Here is a 27,340-nt window from a genome sequence, read left to right as displayed (position 1 = left end):
CCCACCGCCTGCTGACCTTCAGAAAGAATGAAAGCTTGAGGGGCCTCACACCCTTAAACTATGCTCATCTTTTACACCACAAATGAACTCTACTCAAAATATATTGGTGGAGGGCCAATCAAATGTCATGGGTCGAACAGCCACCCCATGTCCCCCCTCTACATACGCCCATGATAAGATATAAGGTCAGTTGCCTCCTTAAAAATACATTATTACAGATCAAGAATCATGAAGCCTGTAGTGCAGCAGGTTGACAGCAGTAAATGTGAGGTGTCTAATAAGCAGAAAGGAAACGTGTTAGCAGTATGATCCTTCCTTTAATGTTCATTAGCTACTTGTGACAAACCAAGCAGCCTTAAATTTAATTACCATCTTACCACAGGGAATGAACACTTTGTGACTGTTTAACATCTTTATTTTCATATCAGCCAAAAAAAAAAAAAAAAAAAGGTACAAAAATTAAATATGAATGACTTCAAAGAAACCCTCTCAGAGCAGCACCAGCTTCTCATTGAGAGCAATCTGTGCTTGGGTGAGGTTGGACAGGTAGGTCACCATCAACAGGTCCTGCAACAACAAAAGAGAGCATTTAGATTCACACTAAACTAAAGTGAAAGATTATAACAGCATAACAAGGAAACAAGATTAAAGGATGGCAAGTTTGGAAAGATAATGCCCAGATTAATGATGCAAAAATACTTCCATCTTCTAAAGCTTCTAATCCTGAAGTAAAACAGTATGATGCAAGTAGAGCCCAGAGACCATAAATAACCATAAAAACAGGAGGAGAGTTTAATTAAATGCCAAAAACAACTCAGAGCTCACCTAAAGCCTCTTATATAAGAGATATGACAATTCAGTTTACTCTTTTTAGAGCCAATGTGTTTATACGTGGAGAGAAATTAAGTACATTATTGCCACAACAATAAAATTTCCAGCTACTTCCTTGTCACAACAGGTCGGCACAGCGGGTTCGATTTGGCAGTTTATTGCCAGATGATCTTCCTGACGCTAGACTTGTGTCTCTACCACAATAATAAAAATAACAGTGTCTATTAAGCTAGTCTCTACTGCTATTTTTTAAGTGCCATTTGCCTGTCTGTTTAGATCAAATAGCAAAACAAAAACAGTAGCTGTCACTGATATAGTAACTTAAACACGAGCACTTACATTGATGTTGGAATTGAGCATGTTCTCAAAGTCCTCAGGTGAGATAGTGGGCACTTTGTTTACCAGATCCATCAGGAAACGGCCCACGCTGTTGTCTGCTGTCACCTTGCCAGACTGAAACAGAACAACATGAACTTCATAGCCATCATCAGCGCAAAACTTAATTACTGCTCAAATGTTCCCAGGTGACCAATATTAAGTTAAATTGGCAGGGATTTAATTAGAAAAGAAAAAAAAAACCCAGGGGACAAGTTTGTCTTGATACTCACCAGCACATCCTCAATGTATGCCAGCACTGTGGTCAACATGTCCTGTACCCTGGCTGCAGCACCACCAACCTGAGACAGGTCAGAGGTCAGCCCCTTGGTACGACTGGGGGTCACACGTGTTCGCTGTAGCAGGTCCACTAAAGAACAAATAGAGAGTATAATATAAAGTTTTCTTTCCTTTCATATGCACCCCAGCGAGTTGTTTGAGACACTGGGATTTAATTATTTGGCATTTCACAGATACTTAGTCACGAAGCATTTGTTTTCAAACAGTCGCCATCATTTATTCTTTGTATTCTTACCGCCTATCCTCTCAGTGTCATAGTACACATACTTGACAGACAGTGGGGTGAACATCACACCAACTGTCTTTCCTGGCACACCCATCTGCGCACTGTGTAGGAGACACACAAACACATTCAGAGAAGCACTTTCAGGCTGTAGATGATCACATAAACACAGGCGCTGACAGAAAGATCAGCCAACCTGACGTAGGCGCGGATGTTCATTTTGCCACTCTGCAGTGCCGTGTCCACGGTCAGGTGAATGGGATTAGAGGCCTCACGGCTGTAGTACTCGTGGATGAGCACTGAATGTTCTGTGATATCAAAGCCTGTGGCATACCTGTCAGAAAAGATGAACATCTGCTAAAGAATACTGTTTTTTCCACTTTTAACTTTAAATTGTTAATATGACCGACTGACGCACCATCCGATGATGACCTCTGTAGGTGAAACCCTCTTGTGAAGCTCATACATGTTCTTGGCAAACTCCATGTCCACAGCAACCTGTTGTCAAAAACAATGCATTTAAGCCCAGCCATGTACACGGTCTCTTAAACATTTCTACAGAATCATCTTTCACTTGTGAAAGAATTCAGTGATAATTACATAACTGCACATTACCTGCACATGTGATGTGACAATAAAAGTGATTTGATTTTGATTTGATAATACATGTATTAGTCATAGCTACCCTGTAAGATATTTTGTAATTCACTGTCTCACAAAGCAGGATTAAACATAGTAGGTGGTATCAAAAACCTTAGAAACTAACGATTTAGCCTCCACCCCATACCTGATAGCATAACACCACCTATAGTTTTCTGAGGGGGGTTGTTTCTATTGTTTACTCAGCTACTCAAAAGTAGTGCTTTGCAACACTATTACACATATCAAAATGAAGTATCGCTACAGTGACCCAGATCATATCCAGAAAAGAACTTCTTGTAACAGGAAGAATCACAATCAGAATACTTTATTAATCCCCAAGGAAATCATGTAGCCTCAGTAGCCATTTAGAAAAACTACCAGGAATTTATTCAGCCTGGTATTTAGCAGCCATATCGAAATTAAAACCTTAATGGACATTTAAAAACCCAGACTCATCTAATTAAAGACACAAAAGCACAAACACACAAGTTTGATAAATTTTAGTTATCTTTTTCTTTGTTGATGCTCCTAAGATTTTAATTCATGACTCTTTGAGTTTCGGATATTTCTAACTGAATAATGCGTTATTCTTTAGATTACTTGCTGAATGTCAGTTTCGTGTCTTGTTTATTACTCGATGGCCGATGTGGAATGGCTACTGTATTACTGGCCCTTTCCACTTGGCTTCAACATCAGCAATAAATAAAATTATGTTAGCTGCAAATAAAGAGTTTAGTAACATACCTCATCTTCAGATTCATTGTGAGGGACAGAGAAGCAGTTGGTCACCTCGATAGAGTGCTTGTCAATAGTACCTGAAAAAAGCAAATGTTTCAGTTCTTACATTATATTGTTGTAGCGACGAGCAGCTTCACTGTAAGTTAGCAAACAAGAGGATTCTCCATTAAATCGACAGTAATAAGCGCTAACATCAGCGATCTTTTCCTGTTGCTAAGCATCAAATGAGTGCAAACCCCACCAAAATGGAAAAAAGTCCAGGTGATTTGCTAACTTTTTAACTATATGAACAACTGAGTGGGCGGCCAGCTGTTACGAGTGATGCCGCTAGCTAACTAACAGTAGCTAATGCTAGTCAGCTGCTGAACTGAACCAGCATGTGTTAGCAGCTAAAGCTAAAAGCAGCTAACTATGCGGCAACTGGTTTCGTGCGAAATCGGTCCAAGCGGCGCAGGACAAACATATTGTCTTTTTACTTACCCAAAAGGGTTCCAATCACACGACTCGCTCCCTCATTTCTTCGCTCGTAAGAGTCGCAGATAGAAGCGAGAACGACGGGATGAATTTTCACAACTGGCCCGAACACCGACATCTTGGAAAAGGAGGGCAGACTACTGATCACACTGCCTGAAGAGACCAACTGATTACCGGCGTCATGGACACATATACCGCCACCTTGAGGCTGGCGGATAAATAGCGGTTAGTGAGAATAATGCTAATTATGATCAAGTCATTGATATCATTGTGATACAATGTTGTAGGACTGCATCTTCCTCTATAAGCGGAATTTTTTAATTAGTGAATTATTCTAACAAGGAGTCTGGTATAATAATAGTAATAATAATGTTATTATGGAAAAGCCATAAAAAGGATTGCATCACAATCAGACCATATTTAAAATGACATATACAATGAGCATTATTACATCCAATCTGTATGTTTATGTTTCTGCATTTTTGCATTGTTACTGCATCACAAAGGCCTTTAATTTCCCCATCAGTGAACTCTGCAGATGCTGAGGGTCTGACCGAGAGGAGGGAGAGGACTGTCCCTTCTGTTGTGGAAATGAGAAGCGTCTGAGGCAAGCAGGCAAACAAGCAGGCAGGCTTGATAGGGGCTGGGCTGATGACAGCATCCTCTACCGCTCCACACCTGACCGACTCCATCAGATACACAGATGATGGAGCTCTCCGCGCTGCCGGGTTATTATCCTGTTGCCTCCATTTCGCACATCCACTGCCAGACACATGTTCTGAAAAAGCCTTATCGTTAATCAGAGTACTTGAACTGTTTTTTTCGGGTTTGTTTGGGTGTGTGTGTGTGTGTGTGTGTGTCTTTAGCTTGGGCTGCCCGCTTTTTATTTTTTGTGAATACTGAGCGGTCGGATCGAGGTGGTCTTTGTTTTCCAGGAAAAGCGAACAAGAGTGGACTGATTATGCTGCGTCGCTCGTAAATACCAGAAATGGGTGTAATTGAACCAAGGTTGCGAATCCTGGCTCGTTCTTGGACTCGATTTTCGCCGTTCTTATGGCAAAACATCTGCCCAATCTGGGTCTTACACATCTACAAGTTGGTGCACTGAGCAGGTAGGATTTTACTCGTTTATCTTTGGTCTGTGTGACATTAAACCAAACCGTAGCTGAGCTGTTTGGTTCCTGTAGCCCTCTTGCCGGCTCACAGACACTCTTTAACAGAGGCTATTTCTGATCCATCCATCAGGCGTAGTGCGTCATCTTGACTGTCACCATCAGTCTCCTCTGGCGTCCAATCCGCCAGTTGTCCAAATGGACGCACATCATCCAAGGCTATAGAGGACTAGGACTCCATTTTACTGAGTAAATATTTCATCACGTCTCGTTATCCATGTATATATTTAACTCGGCTTCTTATATAGGACTTATGTAAGACTATTTCAACAGGCCTGCTGTATAAATCCAGCATATTTAAAATAGCACGAAGTGCACTTATACAACACACACGTCTGGGCCACACACACACTCCTAGCCCGAGGCTTTTTATGAAACATACAGACCAGTTAAAGTGGCTCTGATATGCATATGCCATGTCGTGCATCAGGAATAGGGGTCTTTCAGAGAACTAATTTATTCTACCATTGTGTCTAATTTCCAAGGACTTTCAAAGTTATCCATATTCAATCTGAAAATAAGGACTTATTCCTTTATTTTATTATTAAAAGACTTCAAATGAGACTTTGACAATAGTAATAAAAGCACAAAAAATGATACACATTTATTTATAGGTTTTTAGAATTTATTATAGCAACATCAGAGTTCAAGCACTCCTGTGAGGAGGTCCTGTTTCTTTAAAGAAATCATTTGACAGTGAATTATTGTGACAGTAAAACAGATAATCAATTCCATTGTTTCATTTGATCAGATCATTGTGTTCTTCTGCTTTATTCCAGGCTTCAGACAAGCAAACAAATGGTTCAGTCAATAGGTACTGGACAGACTCTGCCTTAGGGAGGATATCAATAACACATTAATACTCTTTACACGCTTACACACACACACACAAACGCACGCACACACAGACGTAGACCATGGCTCTGGAGAACTCCATCTTCCCCTCCCGTCCGGACTCGCTCTCGCTCCCTGTGGAGGAGAAGGTGGAGAGCGAAGAAGTGGAGGTGGCCACGGAGGTCACAGCCTCCACGGGAGTCTTCAACGTATCGGAGGAGCTGGGCCACGTCGTCACCACAGAGACGACTTCTTCCCTTCCGGACTCGGCTCCGGTCAAGAGATCGTTTCAGTCCAAGCTGGCCGAGCGGGAAGCCAATGCTAATCAGCACAGGAAGAAGACACAGGGGACGGAGAAGGAGAGGGGACGGTTCGGGTGGGGTGAGTGACTCTCAAGATGACATCTTGTCCTTGATCCCCCTTCTGTTTGGAACAGTGCACTCACTATGTTCTTTAAATGTTGTGGCTTCTTTCTGGACCTGCAGTTCAACCAGACTGAAATGCATCACTATTAATCTCTTTGTATCTGATAAAAATCTCGAGAGATTTAGAGATATTGACTTACTCCTGGATGAACATTTTCTCCATTCAGCCCTTCTCCTCCCCATCTGTCTCGCAGTAGTAGTAGTGAATCTTTTCTAATTTAGACCATACTGCAGAGCTTCACCCCTCAGCAATTTTGACAGTCTTGCTCATTAAGCTCTGCTCTGTTTGCTCCAATCTTTGCCGTACATCTTCATAGAATAAAAAGAAAGAAAGCCTAACTAGGGAACTAGGGAAATGTGCAGTTTATATGACCCTTCGGTGTTTTAACTCCAACTTGTGATCAAGAATTGATGTCATCATCGCAAAGGACAAAAATCCTACAAAGCAGAGCCAGACTTTTTTCGCAGAAAAGGCAGATTTTGTTTTACCTTAAAATAAGTCTCCATAGCTTGAGTAGCATGCACAATGATTGATATTCATTGATTAAAGCGTATGTGATAGCGGTATAGTGTCATAATTTCAGTTCTGGCTTGGTGCATCCACAGTAAAAAGCCTATAAAACAAAACAAAACACAGATGAAGTCCAGTGTTATAGCTTTTCTTCTCCAAGCGTTTGATGATGTTGTCCCGTCGCACTTCATCTGCTCTGTTTTATTCACCTGTCATTTTTCATTTATGTTTTCCCTTCTTCACCAGTCTGACTTTCCTTTGAGCCACGCTGAATCTCCCTCAGTAGTTTTGTCCCTTGCTACCTCCCTGTGTTTATGTTCATGTCTCTCTAAGTGCTTTCATCCAATTCTCATCGTCTGACTGCAGTCAGAGTTGTAGCTTTAAAAACAAAACATTTCAGAAAGGGAGCCTCATGTTTTTGAAAGTGTTTAATGGAACAATAAAGAGTTGTCTTCAACGCTGTAAAGGATCAAAAGGCGATGGCACTTTTCCTCCCATTTGTTAGCCTCACAGATTTCTAATCGGGCCCCTTCTCTTCTGTCTCCGCCCTTCCACCAGCCCGCACTCGCCGTAAGAGACAGCGCTACGTGGAGAAGAACGGTCGATGCAATGTGCAGCATGGTAACATGCGGGAGACTTACCGATACCTGACGGACATCTTCACCACTCTGGTGGACCTCAACTGGCGTTGCTCGCTCTTCGTCTTTGTCATGGCCTACGCTGTAACATGGCTCTTCTTCGGAGCCATCTGGTACCTCATCGCCTACTGCAGGTAAGATTTAAGATAAAGTCATGTGCACTAATGTATTTGGATCTCTTGCAATGTGGGAAATCACCATTTGATCTCCTGCTGAATTTGTAAGTGTGCTACCTTGCAAAGAAATGAACACTCTTTAATTTTTACAGTAGGTTAATTTTAATGGTGAGAGACAGAACATCAATGAAAATTTCAGAAATAAACATTATACATTGATTTGCATGATTTGCACTGAGTGAGTGAAATGAGTATTTGATCAGACATGACACTCAGTGGAGAAACTCTTGTGGGCAAACACAGCAGTAAGATGTTTCTCATAGTTGGCCACCAGGTTTTCGCTCATCTCTGGAGGGATTTTGTCCCACTGCTCTTTACAGAAACTCTCTAAATCATTTTGGCTTCTTGGCTGCCGCTTAACAACGCCAAACTTCATCTGCCTTTAGAGATTTTCTATAGTTTGAAATTAGGAAACTGGCTAGGCCACTCCATGATCTTAATGTGCTTTTGCAGACACTAATTTGTTGCCTCTGTGGTATGTTTTGCGTCATTATCATGCAGGAAAACTCATCCATGACACATCTTCAGTGTTCTGGCTGAGGGAAGGAGGTTCTTGTTCAAGATTTTATAGTACATAGCACCGTCCATTTGCCCCTTAATGCAGTGAAGTCATCCTGTACCCTTAGGAGAAAAACAGCCCCAAAGCATAATGCTTCCACCTCCATGCCTGACTGTGGGGATGGTGCACTTTTGGTCATACTTAGCATTTCTCTTTCTCTAAACATGACAAGTCGTGTTGATGACAAACAGCTTGATTTTAGTATCATCTGACATTTCTCTCAATAATTTAGATATTCACTGGCAAACTTAAGATGGGCTTGTACATGTGTGTTCTTGAGCAGGGAGACCTCGTGGTGTTGTAATGTTACCAGTGGTGCTTTTGGTCACTGTGCTCTCAACTGCCTTCATTAAGCTCCCTCCTTGTAGTTTTGTGTTGATGCACCACCTTTCATCCTCACCCCATGAGGCAAGATTGGTCTGATCGATCATTTTATATAGTTTCCACCTTCTCCCCAAGCTTCTTGCTGGTCTTATAGTCCGTACCAGACATTATGCAGATCTACAATTTTGTCCCTGACAGCCTCTTTGTGTTGTGGTGGAGATGCCTGAATGGGAGAAATTGAGTTCTGATCAGGAGTATCTGTAATTGATTGATTGATTGCAATCTGTTCTACATGGGCACAGAGCCAATCTGTGGAGGCCACAATTCTGGTTAGTTGCAGAGGATCAAATATTTATTTCAATCAGTGACATGCAAATGACTTTATAACTTTTGTTTGTTTGTTTTTTAGTTGTTATTCTGTCTCCATTACAATGAAATTACCATAAAGGTTAGAGACTATTCATTTCTTTGTAAGTGAGCAAACTTACAAAGTCAGCAGGGCATCAAATGATCATTTCCCACAGATTAAGTCCTGATCCATAGGATCCTATTCTGAATCCAAGTGATATCGGGAATATGGGACCTAATTTAAACTTTATCTTTTCATATGGTAGCAACACATTATGACCAAAAACAGGATTTTCCCTTGTCTGTGTGCTTTTTTCTGACAACAAATCCTCACATTAAAGTTTCTTGTTTTGGGAAATTGTCTTTTCATATCTAGAGTTCGAAAAAAAAAAAAAAAGACGATCTTTATGTTTATGTGATCCCATCCAGCAAAATCTTAGTTGGACAGAAATGTAAACAACACTGTATGTATGTAGCTAAAGAGTTGTTTTTGAGTTACTTGAAAAGACATATAATTTCACTAAAAAGTAAAAGAACATCTCTTCCTACTTGTCACCTCTGCAACCTCCTCAACAAGCAGATTCACAGCCAGACTCTTCTTGCTGTGCCACTGCCCTTTGCCCTTTGATGTAGAAATAAGTTTGGAGCGTTCAGAATTTCATACAAATGTTATTAACCAGAGTGGACATTGTGTTGCGACAATTGTGTCAATTTGCATTAAAAAAACAAAAATACATGTATTTTTGTTCTCTGGCTGTGATGTAGTGGTTTGCTTAACATTCACTTTGAAACAAAGGTTAATTCAATTTTAATCAAAGCCATTCAGAGCTCTTTTAGACCTGTAATCATCAGAAAATTGCAGAGAAAGCATAAACATGGATTTATGTTTGCAATAAATTTGAATTCAAGTCTATGTAATAACTCCAAAAATGCAGAATTTAACCATTTAAACCGAATTTTGCTCATAAATTTGGTGCTTTTCTTTAACGAGTGCAAAAATTGAAGCGATGTACTGTATAAGATGTACTGTGCTAATCAGGGAGCTTCAGTGGGGATGGCAGGGAAATTTATTTTAGCTCTTTTCTTGTTTGACAGCTTAGTGCTAAACTAAGCTGACTGCCTTCTGGGTGCGGCATCATATTTAGCAGACAGCTATGAGAACATTATTGATCTTTTCACCGTATTTCCCCCAAAGTCCAACCATTCTTTAAGTGAGCATTAGATTTTTACACATCTACCATAAAGGCCAAAATGAAGCTGCTTTCTCAGCCAAAAAAGCAGATGACAAAGCAGTATTAATATTACAGCGTATTTCATCATGATGTGCTGCCTCTTCATGAGCTGTGATTGCTGGATCTCTGCTCTAATTAACTAACGTATTTGTCTCATAAAAATTGTGACCCTTTTTTATATCAATTGCAGGCTATTCAGTTTTGTGCCAGAAAGCTGTCAGTGTTGCTGCAATCCCTTTGTCACCAGCACAGGTCAATAAAAGTCATAGATTATATAAATGACCTAACACCACTTTCGCTAATTAGCGCTCCCTCTCTGGCTGGAGCTGTGTTAATCGTGGACATTAGTGTGTGTAGTGTGTGTTAGAACAGAAATTCTGCGGACTCTTAGTGGCACAGGATTGAAAAAAACCCTCAAAAGATGCTGAGAGCAAGTTGCGCGTGATGATATATGATGAAAGTGGCGGGTTTCTGCAGCCTCGGCAAGAAGTGACAGCATAAATGTTGGCTTAAGCACCATGTTTAAATCTGATGAACAGGATTGCTTCTATTCATTACAGGAATTAGCTGCAGGGTGGTGGAAAATTTAAATGGAGAGATGAGTCGTCATCTATATATTTCTGCACCTCCAGTCTAAAAATATATATCTTCTCGCTCTCAGTCTATTTTTCCCTCTTGACACCCACTTTGTCACCTCCCGCCTTCCCTTTCTCACACATTCTGCTTCTCCTCTTCCCAAGGGGTGATCTCGACCATCTGGAGGATGAGACGTGGACGCCGTGCGTGAACAATGTCAATGGCTTCATCTCGGCTTTCCTCTTCTCCATTGAGACCGAGACCACGATTGGCTATGGTCACCGTGTCATCACCGACCAGTGTCCGGTGGGCACAATGCTGCTGCTGCTGCAGGCTATACTGGGATCGATGGTTAACGCCTTCATGGTGAGCAGCTTAACTGGTAAAAAATAGAGATAGGGAAATATTTAGAAATCCATCCATCCTTCTCTCGTTTTCGTACCCTTACCTGGGTTCAGTTTGCAGTCTAAGCAGACTTCTCTCACCCCAGGCACCTCTTGTAGCTCATCCAGGGGGAAAACGAGTTCCCGAGCCAGCTGATTCTTGCAGGATGACTGAAACGCACAAACCCCTCCACCACAATAACATGGCAATTCAAAGATATACGGAGGATATGATTATTCAGACTTTCACACATTCACTTTCTGATAAATTATGTTTTTTGTATATTTGTTGGTTCTGTTTTGCCCAATTGTGTTTCTATTTTCTGCATTTTTCGCCCTCCATTCTGTGTCACCCTGCCTCTGTCTTCATGTCCTGTCTTTCAGTTGCTCCTTCTTTTACTCTAAAGGTAAAGATGTCTAATTTTCCCATCAGTCTTCTGTGTAAATATGACTGTGTGTTTAAGATCGACTCCAGCTTTCCTGTGATCCTGTATCGGATAAGTGGTAAAGAATGGGATGGATGGATGCCCTTTGGACTTTGTGTTTTTTTTTTGGTCTTTGTAACATTACAAGTTTCCTTTTCAATATTTAAACCAGGTGCATGTCCTGCAACTGGGACCTCTCTTCCTATCTCCTATTAAGCATGAGTTTAAATTCATGCAGTGCCAAAGTGAATATTCTCAGTAATTTTGGGATATAAGAATCTTAAATAGACGCTTTCATATTTAGAATGAATACTGCTGACATCTGTGATGATTTGTTATCTGATTATGTATTAATGACGATGTAGACATGAGTGTAACATATGTAGCAAACAAGATTGTCAGATGTGTTTTAGCAAAGCAGGAAGTCAGATTAGAGAAACAAATGGAAACGAAAAATGAAAAACAGGCTTCTGAACTTCTGAGTCAGTGTTCAGATTCAGCTAACTCCTTTTGTGCCTGCAATTTCTGTTTGACCCGAGACTGTTTGCTTAAACGGAAGCTTCCTGTCAGCTCAGCTGAATCAAATAAAATAATGATACGCTGTTTTTTTAGCTTAGAGAGAAGATTGAATGCACAAATACAATGGAGCCATAATGACGCAAATTATATGCAGATGGTATTCTTCCTAAAAAAAAGAATATTTACACAGAAAATGCCGATGAAGCTCAATTTTTTTTGCACGGTGTAAGCACTCTTTTGATGAGGATGAATTCACACTCCGACATCCAGGCTGAATCATGTTTATGCATGTTTGGGAGCTGGAAACGTTCCAAATTAACAACTGATGTACACGTAGCGTGGGCTGTTTTACTATGCATATAAAAACAGTTGAGTCTGGGGTTAACTCAAGTGTCACTGATCTTTTTAGACAAGAAAAACTGGCAATAACAAGCTCTTCTGAAAAACGATCAAGGTTAGTTTGTATTTAGCGGCCACAATGAATGTGTTCCAGATGTGCAGACTACACCGGAATTATTCAGCTCTTTAGCTGATGTGTTTGTTATAAACACCAAGACATACGTTTATGTTCCTTTCATAATAATCCTCTGCTTTTCTACTTTGTGCAAGGCTCCCTGTGGCTTTGACTTTTTAGCAGGGCCCATGTTTCACATTGTTCCTTCCTCTCTGTCCAGGTGGGCTGCATGTTTGTAAAGATCTCGCAGCCTAACAAACGAGCTGAGACGCTGGTGTTCTCCAAACACGCTGTTATCTCGCCGAGAGACGACAAGCTCTGTCTGATGTTCAGGGTGGGAGACCTTCGAAGTTCCCACATTGTGGGGGCCAACATCAGGGCCAAACTCATCAAGTCTAAGCAGACTCAGGAGGGTGAGACAGTTAATAATGAGTCTTTCTTTTTCTTCCTTTGGTGACAAAAACTGTAACAATTACACCTATTGAAAAATCAAATGGCCCAGTAATAACAATAATAATAATAATAATAATAATAACACACTTGGCCATGTGAACCGCTCATTCTAAGATCTCTTTTGTGTCTTTCTAGTATTCTGTCATTTTAAACCTGAGCTTCCAGGTACAACCTCTCTCCTTGTCTCCACTTTATTGGCTCTTCCAGGTGAGTTCATCCCTCTGGATCAGACAGACATCAGTGTGGGCTTTGAGACGGGCGATGATCGTCTCTTCCTGGTCTCACCATTGGTGATTTCCCATGAGATTGACGCACGTTCACCCTTCTGGGACATGTCGCACGCCCAGCTAGAGAAAGAAGACTTTGAGATTGTGGTCATTCTAGAAGGAATGGTGGAGGCCACTGGTGAGAAGGCAAACACCAAATTAAGAAACATCTGCGAGTTTAAATCTATTAATGTAACCCCTAAAAAAAGCATGTTTTATTTGTTGTCCTTGATTTTGAAATGAAGAGACTCCTCCTGTGGGTAGAAACCTTGCAAGCTTTGTAAATCACCCTTAAAACTAACCACAGCACTGAGCGCTATTTTGGGGATTGCGCTCATACATTATTTTTCCCCGTTTATTAAATCTAGCCCCAGGTCCTATAATAAATCAGCAAGTAAATAGTAAATAAAGAAATCATCTGGTTTAGTAGTTTAGATTAAATTAAAACATTGAACAAAAGAAATAAGGAGAAACTCATTTCCATGTATGTACAAGAAATGACAAAAACCTAGAAGTCACGGTCTAGCAATCTGCAGTCTGATGTCACCCCAACAGAAAGCAAACTGTTTAAAACTGGAGACTCATCTACCCCTGGGCAAACCACAGAGCCCTGCTGTGCTTACTCACTCTTGATAAATCATCAGTAAAAGTGGACCTATTATGCTATATATTTCCAGCGCCATATTTTTATTTTTAGCCTCTTCTAGAGTGGCTTTGCGTGATTCACAGATTCCATCCATCTTCTTCCGCTTATTTAATTCATTGTCGTGAAGTGGATCCCAGTAGTTGCGGGGATTTAGAATCACCAATTAATTTAACCCGATCCATGTCTTTGGACTGTGGGAGGAAGCTGGAGTTCCCAAAGAGAATCCACACATACACAAGGAAACTGTACAACATGCAACCCTCCTTTAGCTAATTTCTTCTAATTGGCTGCCCCTTGGAAACAGATGGGAAAGGATTCCTATCCACTCACCCATCCATCCATCCATCCATCCATCCATCCATCCATCCATCCATCCATCCATCCATCCATCCATCCATCCATCCATCCATCCATCCATCCAGTAAAATAAAAAAAAACTATTTCGGACACTATTGGGACTTTATGCCAAAATATCAGAGCTGAGTCTGCTAGATGAATAACTGACGACTACTACTACTACTGCATTTTTGTCACAAATATAGAATACACTGAGCAAATTTTCTTAAATGAATAAATGCAAATATTTAGTGGCAGTTCCTACCTTGATTTGCTGCCATCTTTCCTCTCATCCTACTACGTTTTTAAAAAAAAAACAGACAATGCATGATGGGATAGGTAACAAAATACTCATACTCAATACATAGCTGCTACACACTAAGTATTAAGTGAATACAGACAGAGTCTATATTAATCTCTCCTCTTTGATATCATACAAAGTTAAGAGAAATAAACAGTTTTAAAGAAAGTGTACGGAGCAGTCTGAACTTTTGGCTCATAGGGATTACTTGTAAAAATCCTGACTTTAACAGTATACAAGAAAAGAAATAAGGAAAAGCAAAACTAATCCTCTTGAAAAAACATATCATATTAATTTATAAAGCACTTTAAAAAAAAAACAACAGGGATGAACAAAGTGCTAAACAATAGCACCAAATATAAAAGACAAATCGAGGCCACCAGGTAGATGATATAGAGACATAAAAGAGTTGTGGAAGTTAAACAATATAGGAGTACACTAAAGTATGTTTTACTTTCTCCTGCTAGTCTTAAGTGCATCTGGATTTATAGGATATTCATTCCCAAAGTAATTTGCACAAGCTGGGACGTTCCAAATATTATGTGCTTGTTTATCTTTTCTCCCTTATCCCTCTCTTATATCACCTTACGTCAGATTCATTCTTAGAGGATGATATACTCTACTAGTTTCCTCACAGTTTAGCAAGAACTCAGTGTATCGGAGCTATTCAGGATGTGTATCTGTGAGGTAAAGGTGGCCTCTCCACCTACACCAAATATTGATTCCCTTAGTCAGAGCGCTATGTTACAAAGACTTAGCTGACAGTCATAACTCTGCTGCAGAGAACATCCTTACAACGACAGCTTGCCAGTGAAATTGTTTGTGACTAAATGGGTAAATGAATTATGTTTGTGTAAGCGTTCTTGGTGTGGTGCTTTTACTCTTCTGCTTTGCCATAGCCAGGCACAGCGAATCCAGTTAATATCAAATCATTTATCACACAGACCAGAACAAATGCCGTGAGGGAAAATGTGTATTATGAATCTCTATAGTCATCCATTTGTTTGTGCATGCAGGGATGACATGCCAGGCGAGGAGCTCGTATCTTGCAGAGGAGTTGTTGTGGGGTCACAGGTTCAGCCCAATGATGTCGCTGGCAGAGGGCTTCTTTGACATCGACTATGGAGCCTTTCACCACACATTTGAGGTAATGTCTCTTGAAGAAGATGTGATGAGGGCAAGCTAATAAAGCACACATGATTTGTTGCACTCCAATGACACCTATCACAGGTGTCACTGGAAAAGAGAGGGGGTACACTCTGGGCAGCTTGCCAGTCTTTCGCAGAGTTATACAAAGGGGTGGACAAAGATTGATGCTTTGATTTACACCTAAAGCCAATGTAGAATCACCAGTTAACCTAACATGCACGTCTAGTAAAATCTTCTCTTATAAGTATGTGTACCTCATGAAGATGAAGTGCCTCAGGGTCTGTCTTAAAATATAATTTACTATTTAACAGAAAATCTCACCTCAATTTTCCTAATCATGATCAACAAGCAGATAGCCAAGGACTGCATGAATTTGTGTTTAAATTTACTCACAGAAATTTTAAAGTATTCCAAATATTCTTAGTGGTTATGTTGGTTTCCAAAAACATTTAATATGTGACATTTCTGTTAACAGTATAATTTATTTTAAAATAGTCTCTAGTTATGGAAGAAGGTTTGCTTGGCTATGACGGAAAACATCATAAGGTGAAGGAAAGAGAACAGTAGTGTTCAGAGAACCTGCTTCACTTTGAGTAAGGCACTTCAAAATGTCACAGTGGATGACTGTCCTTAGGACGGGCTACAAAGTACTCATTTGGCTTCATCTCGATCTTTTCTTCTTGTGTTATTACTGTATATACAGGCTCTATATGTGGACAAGCATGTGAAAGTTACCACTAAAATCCTAAGGCTAGAAATAATTTAAAATAAATGGTGAAGTAAAATCTTTGTATTTTCTCTTCCCTATTAAGAGATGTTCCACTTTATTCCTTTATTAAAGCTTTCTGCATATCTGAAGTAAAAATAATTAACAATAAGCATCCGCACCAATCCGTCTGTCGATCTCCCGCTGCCCTCTCCTCTCACTTAATGAACAAAACTCCTTCACTTGGGGCAGTAAATGGTAAATGGCCTGTATTTATATAGCGCTTTTACTAGTCCCTAAGGACCCCAAAGCGCTTTACATATCCAGTCATCCACCCATTCACGCACACATTCACACACTGGTGATGGCAAGCTACAGTAACTCGTCCCTGACCCAGAGTAGGCACTCCACCCTTTTCCGGCTGAGAACCATGGCCTCAGATTTGGAGGTGCTGATTCACACTCGGCTGTAAACTGCAGAGACGCGATTTTGAGACCGCCCAAGTGGATGCATGCCGCCACTTGGCTATGCCTAGAAATTTTGTCCATAAAAATCATGAACAGAATTGATTCAACACCCAGTCCAACACCCACCAGGAACGAGTCTGACTTATTGCCAGCTATATGGACCAAGCTATTGCAACAGTTGTGTGAGGATGGAATGGCTTGTAGGGGTTGTTGGGCAAACTCCCCTGCACCCTCAAGTATCCTCGAGATGGTAAAGAGTCGAGGTCCAGTGATGAAAACCGCATTGCTCCTCCTGTATCTGAGGTTCAATTAACGGACAGACTCTCCTTTTGAGCACCCTGGCATAGACTTTCCCTGGGAGGCTGAGGAATGTGATTCCACTATAGTTGGAGCACACTCTCCGGTTCCCGGTCATATTCATCATAGAGGCATGTCAACCAAGACAACCCTACAACATCCAGAGCCTTCAGGAACTCTTGGCTAACCTCATCCACCCCAGGGGCTCTGCCATCAAGGAGTTGTTTAACTGCCTCAGTGATGGATCAATCATCCCCCTTGTCCCCAGGCTCTGCTTCCTCTACGGAAGACGCTTCAGTGGGATTAAGAAGGTCCTCGAAGTATTCCTTCCACCGCCTGATAATATATTCAGCTGAAGTCAGCAGCGCTCCACCCACACTATTCATGGTGCAGGTAGAGCACCACTTTTGCCTCCTGAGTTGCCTGACGGTTTGCTAGAAACTCTTTGAGGCAGTCCAAAAGTCTTTTTCCATGGCCTCTCCAAACTCCTCCCACACCCAAGTTTTTGCTTTGGCCACTGCCTGAGCTGCGATCTATTTGGCCTATAGGTACTTACTGGCTGCCTCCGAAGGCCCATAGGCTAACCAAGCCTGTTAGGACTCCTTCTTTAACATGATCCATTTCGATCATGTCCCAAGTCAGGCCTGTTCCCAACCTGAAGGCCTAGGGAACAAACCCTCTCATCCACCAGGAAAAACTCCAACGTACAAGCAGCAAGCCTAGGGGATACTAAGATACCTACTCTAACCTGCCACCTCTCTCCACGGGCAACTCCAGACTGTGACAGAGTCTAGCCCCTTTCCAGAACTGATTCCAGAGCCCAAGCCGTGCGTTCAGGTGAGCCGACTATATCTAGCTGGTACCTCTCAACCTGAGAACTAGCTCAGGCTCCTTCCCCACCAGAGAGGTGATGTTCCATGTCCCAATCGCTAGACCCTGTAGCCAGGGATCGGTCCACCAGGGTCTCTGACCCTATGGCGCCTCCTGCAGGTGGTGGACCTACAGGAGGGTAGGCACATGTCCCTTTTTTCAAACGCCCTGTGGGCTAAGTCCTGGCCACCAGGTAAAAGGTGAAGATCAGTAAAGGAACCTTCCTGAAACGAACATTAGAAATGCCATCTTGAGAACTCCTATTGGGATAAAGTAATGAAATGAACTGAAAATAAACAAAGGCAGCAAATGAACAGTACAGCTTGAGAGTAAAATAGCTACACAAATGTAAGGCTTCACTGTTAGTTCCTCAGAGTTTAAGAAAAAAGACAATTTTCTATAATTCATCATCTGAACTAAGCAACAATTCTTCTAGAAGCACCAAGATTATTATCTACTCTTTGTCTGTTATCCCTATTCCTGTCTCCACCTACACGTGTAACTGGCAGCTGAATTCTCACATTCTCTTGGGGTTGTTGAAAAGCATGCTGGGATGTGTAGGAACTCTGACTAAAGTATTTATTTCATGTTTATTTTTGTAGAGATGTGGACTGTACATTACATGGACATGTGCTACATACGTGGGCATTTGTAGCCTAATGCAATGAGTCTTTATAAAAATATAAACAGAAATACTAACTGAAGTGAGCACTGAAGTGAGCAGACAAACACAGAAAATATGGTGAAGTTTGATTCATGTTCAAGTTTGCAGGTTTTTTTCTGCATAAAGGAACTTTTGGCTCTATGGAAAGATGTTTTTGCCAAAGCAAAATCACACAGATTGTCATAAGATTATAAGTTTTTAACTAGTTTTGTTATTTTGGATGAAATTTACTGAAAATAACAGACAATTTATATATCAAATGGTTTAAAATAGACTGAGAAAACAGATGTCTTTAAAATAAAATAATGCAGTCAGAGTTGTAGAAGTGGATGAGGCAGATTACACTAAAAAGATTAGGAACTCGCATTTAAGCTGGCAGAACTGTCAGGCTGTACTTAGACACAGTAATACTTTGAGCTAAATCCTAAGGTCTTCATGCTAATATGCCCAAAGTGACATGTTGATGTTTAGCATATTAACATGTTACTGACTGGCAGTAGACACAATGCATAGTTGAGTCTGATAGCAATGTCTTTAGTTTTGCAGATATGTGATTATGGAAAAGTAGATGGTGGTTTATGGTTGTGGTGGCGCTGACAGAGGGAAAATTGTAAGGATCCATTAAAGTAATTTGATATGAAGACAGTGAGACAATGATGAGGCGTGAGAGATGGGTTCATGGTGGGGGTGGGATCATGTCAGCTCGGCTCTGAGCCCCTTCTTGTTTGCAGTGGTGATGGACAGGCTGACATATGAGTTCATGCCAGAGTCTCTATTCTGTTCACAGAAGAAGTTGTTATTTGTGGGGAGGCAGGCAGAAAGGTGAAGATGCAAGGCGTAGAGGTAATGAAGGTAGATGAATTTAAATACCTAGGGGTCAACTATGCAAAGCAATGGACAAAGCACAAGAAAGATGAGGAAGAGAGTGCAGGCAGGGTGGAGTGGAATACGTGAAAGGGGAGGTTTTTATTAGGTGGTAGTGAGACCTGCTATACTGTATGGTTTGGAGACAGTGGGACTGACATAAAGACAGGAGGCCGAGGTGGAGGTGGCAGAGTTGAAGATGATAAGAGTTTCACTGGGTGTGACCAGGACGGCCAGGATTAGAAATGAGAACATCAGAGGGACAGTTCAGGCTGAGCATTTTAGGAACAAAATAAGAGAGACAAGGTTGACATGGGATATAGTGGACAAAGGAATTTGAAAATGCTCCTGCCAGGCAGGAGGAAAAGAGGAAGACCACACAGAAGATTAATGGATGTGCACATCCATTAATCTTCTGTGTGGTCTTCCTCTTTGGTCTTCCTCTCTGGCGAATAAGGACAGATGAGAATATTAGGGATAAGGTGACCCCTAAAGAGATCAGTCAAAAGAAGAAAATAATTTTGTAATGGTTTTTATTTTGGTTAGTTATAGTTTTTCAAAAATAAAAGTTCTAAAGCCAGTCGACATTGTCTTCTCAAGCCATTGTGCTAAAACAAGTCCTGCAGTACTTGCTCTTGCCATTTTACCAACATTGTCTGTAATTCAGTTACACAGTGATCATTGGATAATAAATACATTTTTAAAGTGTGCTTTCAAACTGCAATGAAAAAATATCTGTCTATTTATTTAATTTAATCACATTTTTTTTAACCATTTTGCTAATGTATGCTGTTTGTTTTGTTAACTTTCCTTTTAATTATTTTATGAATTGAGTTAAGTTTTGCACATCCTGTTATTGCCTTTTCTAAAGCACTTTGCTATTCATGTCTGGGTAAAAGTTTAATATAAATAAATGTTTCCTGCTTGCTTGGTGGCATCCATTTCCAAGCAAAATGTATGACAAATATTAAAAGCATAGTTAGATCAAAATAGAAACTTCAGAAACATAGGACACTGTTTGGGTGGTTGAAGGTGAGCGCTATCAGGTGGAAGTTGCTTAAAATTCTCTGCTGCTGCTTCTTTGATGTGTGAAATCAAAATACAGATGCTGTAAAGCAGCGTCTGGTGCTTTGATGTTCTTAAAGCCTATGGAAGATAAATGCACTGGCTCGTGTATGGCACTTTTCTACTGTACTTGAGCACTCAAAGCACTTTATATAAGCTGTCTCATGTTTAGCCATTCACACAAGCACTTTTTTCTACATATAAGGGCCACCCCAAAAGCTAATATACTAAAATGGAAAATACTGAAATGGAACTATATGTGTCAACTCTAACTTATGGAATACATGACGGCAATTACAAAGTCAATTCAAATCAATTTCTATAGAACATGTTAACACAGTAGAAGTTAACCAACATGTTGCAGAGTAAACAATCGAGGCATCATTAAACCATTATAATAAATTTAAAATAAATCAAGCTAATTATCTGATGATATACTGTGACCTGAATCTAAACTGAAACTGAAAAGGTCAGCAAGGATTTTGGGTTCATTCGGGATGATAGAGCAGGTCATCTGCTAATCAGTAGGTTGGTGGATCATCACTTCCTAGTTGCTCCAGTTTGCATGCCAAGTATCTTTGGGCAAGATACTAACCCCAAGTTGCTCTCTGAGGCATCAATCGGAGTATGACTGTGTGTGAAAAAGCATACCAAACAGTGCTAGTGTGAATGGGTAAATGAGGCAATTTGTGTAAAGTGCTTTCAGTGGTCAGAGTAGAAAAGTGCTATAAAAGAACCAGTCCATTCATTTTGGACTACACAAAAGTTAACGAAGAAATTCTCATCTTACTTTTCTGCTTCCTTCTAAGGTGGACACGCCATCCTGCTCAGCACGAGAGCTGTCATTAGCTGCAGCCAGACTTGACGCTCATCTCTACTGGTCCATCTCCAGCAGGCTGGATGAAGAGCCCACTCTGGCCAACCAAGCGGCCAAGCAGCCAGACAGCGGTTCGGCCAACAGCAAAGGAGGGGAGCCGACCTTCATTGTCGGGGAGATGACTGACATCCAGGAGCAATCAGGACTGGGCGAGCTGAATGGCAGCGTTGCCACCGACCAATCAGAATCCGAGGCCTAGAACAGAGAATGTTTACAAAGACCTTCAGTATATCGCCATTACCATGCCACAGTTTCCAGACCTTTACTTTCAAGGCAACAAGTAGTTTCATTAGGCTCACTTCTGCAGTATACTCCATATCTTATGTTACCATCTGAAAGAGTTTATTTCTTGAAACTTTTGTCTTTTCTTTGTGCGTTCGTCTTTGTTAAAAGTGTACTGTATGTGTGCTATCTCCTTTCAGTTTGTTGTGTTAGCTCCAATCACCCTTGCCTATATCTACATTTAAATGACAATACTATGCTTTAGGTGGGGTCAACAGCAGTATATCCTGTGGACCGAAACAGAAACGTAATATGTCCTGTTGGGTAAAAGGATGGCTTCATGTGCAGAGTTAACTATATAGATTGTACACATTTAAATAGGTACAGTGCATAGATGCTTTATTTTCACATGCACTAACATCGACATGGTAGTAGCCTCACATTTGATTAGATGCAAGGATTGTTATGAGATTTAATGCACATCCATCAGGTGTTAACAGGGTGGGAAATTAACACCAGCACACAGCCGCTGGTACATCTGTCTGTTTGGCAACAAACCATCGTGTGGTGCTAGAAAAATGTCTGAACACCTATTTGACCTGACAAAAGTGTAAAAGCATCTGTGAACATCGCAGCTAGCTTCCTGCCCAGAGATTAAGCACTATTTTCTCTTCAGAGGACACAAAATGTTAACGTTTGTTAAAACTACTGATAGAAATTTGCTGCACTCGACACATTACGGTGAGTAGGGTATGTAAAACCTTTAACGTAGAGACAGGTTAACACTCAAGTGTATTCGTGGCTTCGTTTCACATGCAGTGTGTGTACAACGAGGGTAAATGTATCTTTTGTCCCCTGCCAAGTAGAAACTTATAAAGCACAACAGTGTCCTGCTCAGTTCAGCCCAAACTCCTGCTTCTGCTGCTGTGTACATATGTGGTCATTTTTACTTGATGTTTTTAATATTTAAGATGAAACATCAATTAGAATGAATAAACTGCAGTATATTCCACAGGATCTGCATCTGTTTATGTTCTGACGAGAAGCTACATGAAATATGCAACATGAGCGTTTACAAGTTTTCGTGTTTGATAAGAAAACTGGTGTTCAGTCCTGAAAATTTGTTTAATCCTTTTTACTATTAAATTATGTAGTCTAACGATAATAGATAGGCTGAATATATCTTCTCAATTATGGTAAATACCGTTCAAGGTTCCCATACTTTGCTTTTGCCATTATATACATCAGCAAATTTCAGTGGTGCAAATGGTACTTTCTACCCTCATACACTTACCTGAAAATGAATTATACACAAAACATACCCCATTTGATAAAATATGATGAACTGTTAAACTATTAGCTCTATAAGCATTTTATTACGTACACCTTGCTAGTCCCAGGTTTAACCCCTTTCATCCATTGACATGACAGCATAACCCAGTTGCTGCAGATACGCCGACTGAACATCCACGATGCGTCCCAAAGGTGATCTACTGGATTGAGATCTGGCGACTGAGAAGGCCAGTGTACAGCGACCCTGTCGTGTTCACAAAACCAGTTTGAGCTTTGTAAGATGCTACGTTTTCCTGCTCGAATAGCCTTTAGAGGCTGTGGTCATAAAGGAACAGATGTGCTCAGCAAAAAGTCAGGTAGGCCATGGCATTTACTCCCGTACACCATTATACCACCAGAAGCCTGAACTGTGACACAAGGCAGGATCAATCCATGCTTTCATGTTCTTTACACCAAATTCTGACCCTACCATCTGAATGTCACAGCAGAAACTCATCCGACTAGGCAACATTATTCTAGTCTCCCGTTATCCAATTTTATTTTGGTGATCCGGTGTCAACTGAAGCCTCAGTTAGCTGTTCTAAGCTGACAGGACTTGTACTGTTGCTTTCTTAAGCAGTCTTTCTATTCTCCTCCAACCTCTCGCATCAACGACACATTTAAACCCAGAGAACTGCCGCCAACTGGATATTTTCTCTTTCCTGACCTTTCTCTGTAAACCCTAGAGATAGTTGTGTGGGAAAATACCAGTAGATCAGCAGTTTTTGAAACACTCGGAACAGCCTGTCTGACACTAACAACCATGCCACGTTAAAAGTCATTTAAAGCACCTTTCTTCCCCATTCTGATGCTCAGTTTGAACTTCAGCAGGCCATTTTGACCAGGTCTACATGTCTAAATGCACTAAGCTGCTGCCATGTGATTGGCTGTCTATTACCTAATTTCCTTTACCAAGAAATCAAAGATTAAAAAACCTAATATAATTACACCTAAAAGTTGGTCTTCTGGATCCTTGTCAGATTTGTTTTGTTATTTTGGGAGTGAGAGAACCACAAAAGGCAAGGTGCAGTTGTAGTAGCATTTACTTTGGGTGGAATCAAATCACACAGTCAAAATACAGCACTATCAAGATGCATTCTCCATGATAACAATGGTTTCACAATACGGTAAGTCTGTAATGCTAAGTACATTAAAACACAATCGCCTACCGTAGGATATCTGTGTTCATGAAGAAGAAAAATGTGTCTGAGAAGCCAAAAAAAGAGCATTCTGTATTTAATAACTGTACTGTCGTGCTAGTGTGAGTTATTCTTTAACTTTAATTAACAGTTATTCCTGATTTTCTTTTCTATCCATTGTCCGCCGTCTCTCCCTTTTTAAGGCTGTTATTCTTCTTCTCTGTAAATAAGTTAACTTTAGTTTACCATTCGTCACCACTCGGTGTCAGAGAGTCGTGACTCTGGTCAAACAGGTAGGGAATACATTTAGAGTTCCTTTATGTGAAACATCTGAGCTTTTAGTTTTTAATTTTTATGAGTATGACTAAAAGGCAGTCAGTGTTGGCCTGCTTTTAACCTTTTCTATTAAAAACAAACATAAAAAATGGCCTGAAATCATCTGAATCTATAAACATCATGTCCCTGACTAAAATGTTTAGAGACATACAGACCCTGTGACCAAATTAAAAAATACAATTGCAGGTAATTTAGATAATTGATTTAGATAATGCCTTAAAATAATCCCCTGAATAAGTGCTCAGATTACATTCAAGTAGTGCGACCTACTTCTAAACCCCCCCCCTAATTTTTGTTCTCATTATGTACATTCAGCTGCTGATTAGCTTCTAATTAACTAATGGTCCATATTAAACTTCATCAGTGTCTCCAGTAGCAGACTCACTGTACTGTACATCTCATTAGAAATTCAAGGGCTGGCTGTCAGCAGCCAGAGAAGTCAGAGAAGTCAGCATATTTGGTTACTAGGCAGAATCTAGGCTTTAAGAAAAAAGACATGCCTTCTCTGTTTTGGCTGCTAGATGGCGGTACAGATCCCCACACATGCTCCTCCCGCCAGTCACACAGCCCTGTTGGCATATAATGAGATGGGGTCCCCATTTCAGCTGTCTCCTAGGCAACTAGGGCTGGGGACAAGGAGAGGGCAGGGTGTGCATCTGCGTGAGTGTTTATATATACATAGATGTGAGTGTGTGTTGTTGTGATTTTGAAGGGAACCCTCAGAAATGAGAGTTTATGAAGAAAGTCAATGTCAGAGCTGATGTGACATTTGCAGTTTAATATTTGTGTAAGAACAGATGATGATGATGATGATGATGCTCAGCAATGACCTTCAGCTGCAAAGAACAAACGTCCTTGACTGTGAACACTAAGACATGCAGGATATTGACTGATTTCTGTGTTGTTTTTATATGTCACAATAAAACCATACAAATATCACACAGAAATACAGGTTTTGTCATCTAAATGTGTCATTTTGAAACAGAAAGAGCCTGAACCATCAAACTCAACAAAGAAACAGCAAACTTACAGATAAGAGCCAGCTTTTACTTTCACCTCAAGTTGTGTGACAAAACTGGGACCAGACACGATTTGCTTTTTGAATAAAAGGCTAAGTGCAAGTTTAATAGTTTCTAGTGATTTTGAGTTCGCCCCTCAGCCGAACCCCAAGCGCACATGTTTCCGAGTTCTAATTATGATTTTAATGAGAGGCTGTTTTGCATGATCCCTGCTGAGCTGAAATCAATGTTTTTCTTGACGGAAGGAAGTCATGACGGTCTTGTTTCAGTCTAAGCATTCAGAGGAAGCAGGTGAGGAACATTTAGAAAATTAGTAGATATAAAATATCCGTTATACATTCCACCAGTTTCTGCAAGTCAAATAAAAAACTTTTTCTAAAAACTTTTTGGAGTCCTTGAAACGCCACACTGACCAGAGGCAAAACTACTCAGCTTATTGAATCTTATCTTAAGGCATTGTGTGTGTGGTCTACAACTACTATAGCAGCAGTTTTCACACATTTTGTGCAAAAAGTCAAAATTACAAAGCATACCTGATTTATATTTGTGCAAAATACACAGATAATCTATGTCATGGGTGTCAAACTCATTTTACTTCTTGTGCAACATACAGCCCAACTGGATCTCAAGAGGGCCACACCAGTGAAAAACATTTATTTTCTATAATAAGTGTAAAGGAACAGGAGCATATTCTGAAATAGTTCACATTTTAATGAGACTCGCATTTACAGAATGGCTGAGATGTCTTAAGAAAAACAAATGCATTTACAAGAAAGTGTCTGAATGTCGTATGTTAATGCCACACAACACTGAGTGAGTCTACTGTCACTGAACAGAGATCACAAATAAAAAATACAACATTATTTTATGTGAATTTTACCATTCAATTTGTCTAGCTCTAAAAATATGTTTAATTGTCCATGTATTTCACTTCTGTGTAACATATGGGGATACAAAAAACACATGATTAAAAAAAGTGTAAGTAATGGCTTTGCTTTAGGTGCCATCATGTGGGATAATTTGGACCCTCTGGCAGGTCACTTCTGGCCTCATGTTTGATACTCTGTCTTTTTTGGCACGACAGCAGTTCTTCTTTTGATTGTATACTCGGGTGACAGCACCTGGGCATGACGCCTGCAATACTTTTGGTTTCTGTGCAATAACCTTAATTTAACTTTTTTTCCCCCATTAGACAGTATCATTTTGCTACCTCTGGCTCTGGTTTGGCACTCTTTTGAAGGCTTACTTTATTTTCCAAGTGCCTCTTCACATTGCTTGGCTCAGTGTTAGAATTATTGAGGTTTTCCCAGCAGATTGTGGACTGAGGGCTTCTGACCAGTTGAAGCACTGGTGGTTTCTTTTAAGAAATTTCATTCCCCCACCTCCCAAATTGTATGTCCTTCTCCCTGATAATTAACCTTTGATGCGTCACAGTGTAATATGCCATTCATCCTGCAAGTGTCCGAACAGATTTGGATTCTCATTAACACAAGTTTTTTTCCAACAATATAGGGCATAAATTTAACTTTGTAGTTTTAAAGCAAAATTAAAATGTATCCTTTACTTTATGCATCCATGTACGTAACAATATAAAGTGCAAACGGCACATCATCTGGGAACCTCTGTCCTAGAATTGACAGTTTCAGAATTACTCATAACCAATTGTAAGCCATCACTGTACTGTGATTTTACAGTCTACAGTCTACAGTGTGTACATGTTGGAGCACCTATAAGTGATATATTTAACAAAAGAGCATGTTAGTGTTTTATAAGAGTCTCCTAATGTGGTAGCCAGATCAAAATGATTAGTGAGACCCGTTCAGGTATGGAAATGATCTCCTTCCATACTAGCAAAAATAATTTGAAGTTCATGTTACTGCACTGATTGTTTTTCCCACTTCTTCCAATTCTCCATATTCTGTTTTCATACTGCATGAACCACAAGGTTCCACTGTAACACTCTGAAGTCACTAACCTTCATCAAGCCATAAAAAAACCTCAGTCAGATCCTTCTTCCTGCTGTTCTGCTGATGAGAAAAACAGGCAGCAACACCTCTTGTATGTGTAATGACTTCAATCTAAAGTGAGATCACATCCTGGTAACAGCTGCTCTCAGAATACGGGAAATTAAAGCACAACATTTAGGCAATGTATGGAATTAAGTGAAGCCTA

General features: G+C 40.4%; 2 protein-coding genes across 2 annotated transcripts; one reads left to right on the top strand and one right to left on the bottom strand.

Annotated features, from left to right (window-relative positions):
* Positions 1 to 297: 297 nt before the first annotated feature.
* Positions 298 to 3,767, bottom strand: eif3f (eukaryotic translation initiation factor 3, subunit F). Its single transcript, XM_005728928.1, has 8 exons — positions 3,590 to 3,767; positions 3,116 to 3,186; positions 2,148 to 2,227; positions 1,926 to 2,063; positions 1,742 to 1,833; positions 1,440 to 1,576; positions 1,171 to 1,284; positions 298 to 567 (listed from the first exon to the last, which is right to left on the bottom strand). The coding sequence occupies exons 1-8, from the start codon at positions 3,699 to 3,701 to the stop codon at positions 490 to 492; spliced, it is 822 nt and encodes a 273-aa protein (XP_005728985.1). The 5' UTR covers positions 3,702 to 3,767; the 3' UTR covers positions 298 to 489.
* Positions 3,744 to 22,354, top strand: kcnj9 (potassium inwardly rectifying channel subfamily J member 9). Its single transcript, XM_005728929.1, has 10 exons — positions 3,744 to 3,808; positions 4,110 to 4,695; positions 4,829 to 4,944; positions 5,535 to 5,970; positions 7,084 to 7,297; positions 10,543 to 10,744; positions 12,380 to 12,572; positions 12,820 to 13,017; positions 15,178 to 15,308; positions 21,053 to 22,354. The coding sequence occupies exons 4-10, from the start codon at positions 5,673 to 5,675 to the stop codon at positions 21,317 to 21,319; spliced, it is 1,503 nt and encodes a 500-aa protein (XP_005728986.1). The 5' UTR covers positions 3,744 to 3,808; positions 4,110 to 4,695; positions 4,829 to 4,944; positions 5,535 to 5,672; the 3' UTR covers positions 21,320 to 22,354.
* Positions 22,355 to 27,340: the final 4,986 nt, after the last annotated feature.

This window comes from Pundamilia nyererei, unplaced genomic scaffold, assembly GCF_000239375.1.
Source record: "Pundamilia nyererei isolate P.nyererei 1_Seehausen unplaced genomic scaffold, PunNye1.0 scaffold00031, whole genome shotgun sequence".
NCBI classification, from domain to species: Eukaryota; Metazoa; Chordata; class Actinopteri; order Cichliformes; family Cichlidae; genus Pundamilia; species Pundamilia nyererei.
The sequence above is the reverse complement of the archived record's forward strand: the minus strand, read 5'-3'. Positions and strand labels throughout refer to the sequence as shown.

Excerpts from the sequence above, each read along its gene's own strand:
- eif3f (XM_005728928.1), bottom strand. The coding sequence starts at position 3,701 with ATGTCGGTGTTCGGGCCAGTTGTGAAAATTCATCCCGTCGTTCTCGCT. Across the intron at positions 2,228-3,115 it reads ACAATGAATCTGAAGATGAG|GTTGCTGTGGACATGGAGTT; the intron begins GTATGTTACTAA and ends TTTTGACAACAG. Across the intron at positions 1,834-1,925 it reads AACATCCGCGCCTACGTCAG|TGCGCAGATGGGTGTGCCAG; the intron begins GTTGGCTGATCT and ends TCTCCTACACAG.
- kcnj9 (XM_005728929.1), top strand. The coding sequence starts at position 5,673 with ATGGCTCTGGAGAACTCCATCTTCCCCTCCCGTCCGGACTCGCTCTCG. Across the intron at positions 10,745-12,379 it reads CGATGGTTAACGCCTTCATG|GTGGGCTGCATGTTTGTAAA; the intron begins GTGAGCAGCTTA and ends CTCTCTGTCCAG. Across the intron at positions 15,309-21,052 it reads CCTTTCACCACACATTTGAG|GTGGACACGCCATCCTGCTC; the intron begins GTAATGTCTCTT and ends CTTCCTTCTAAG.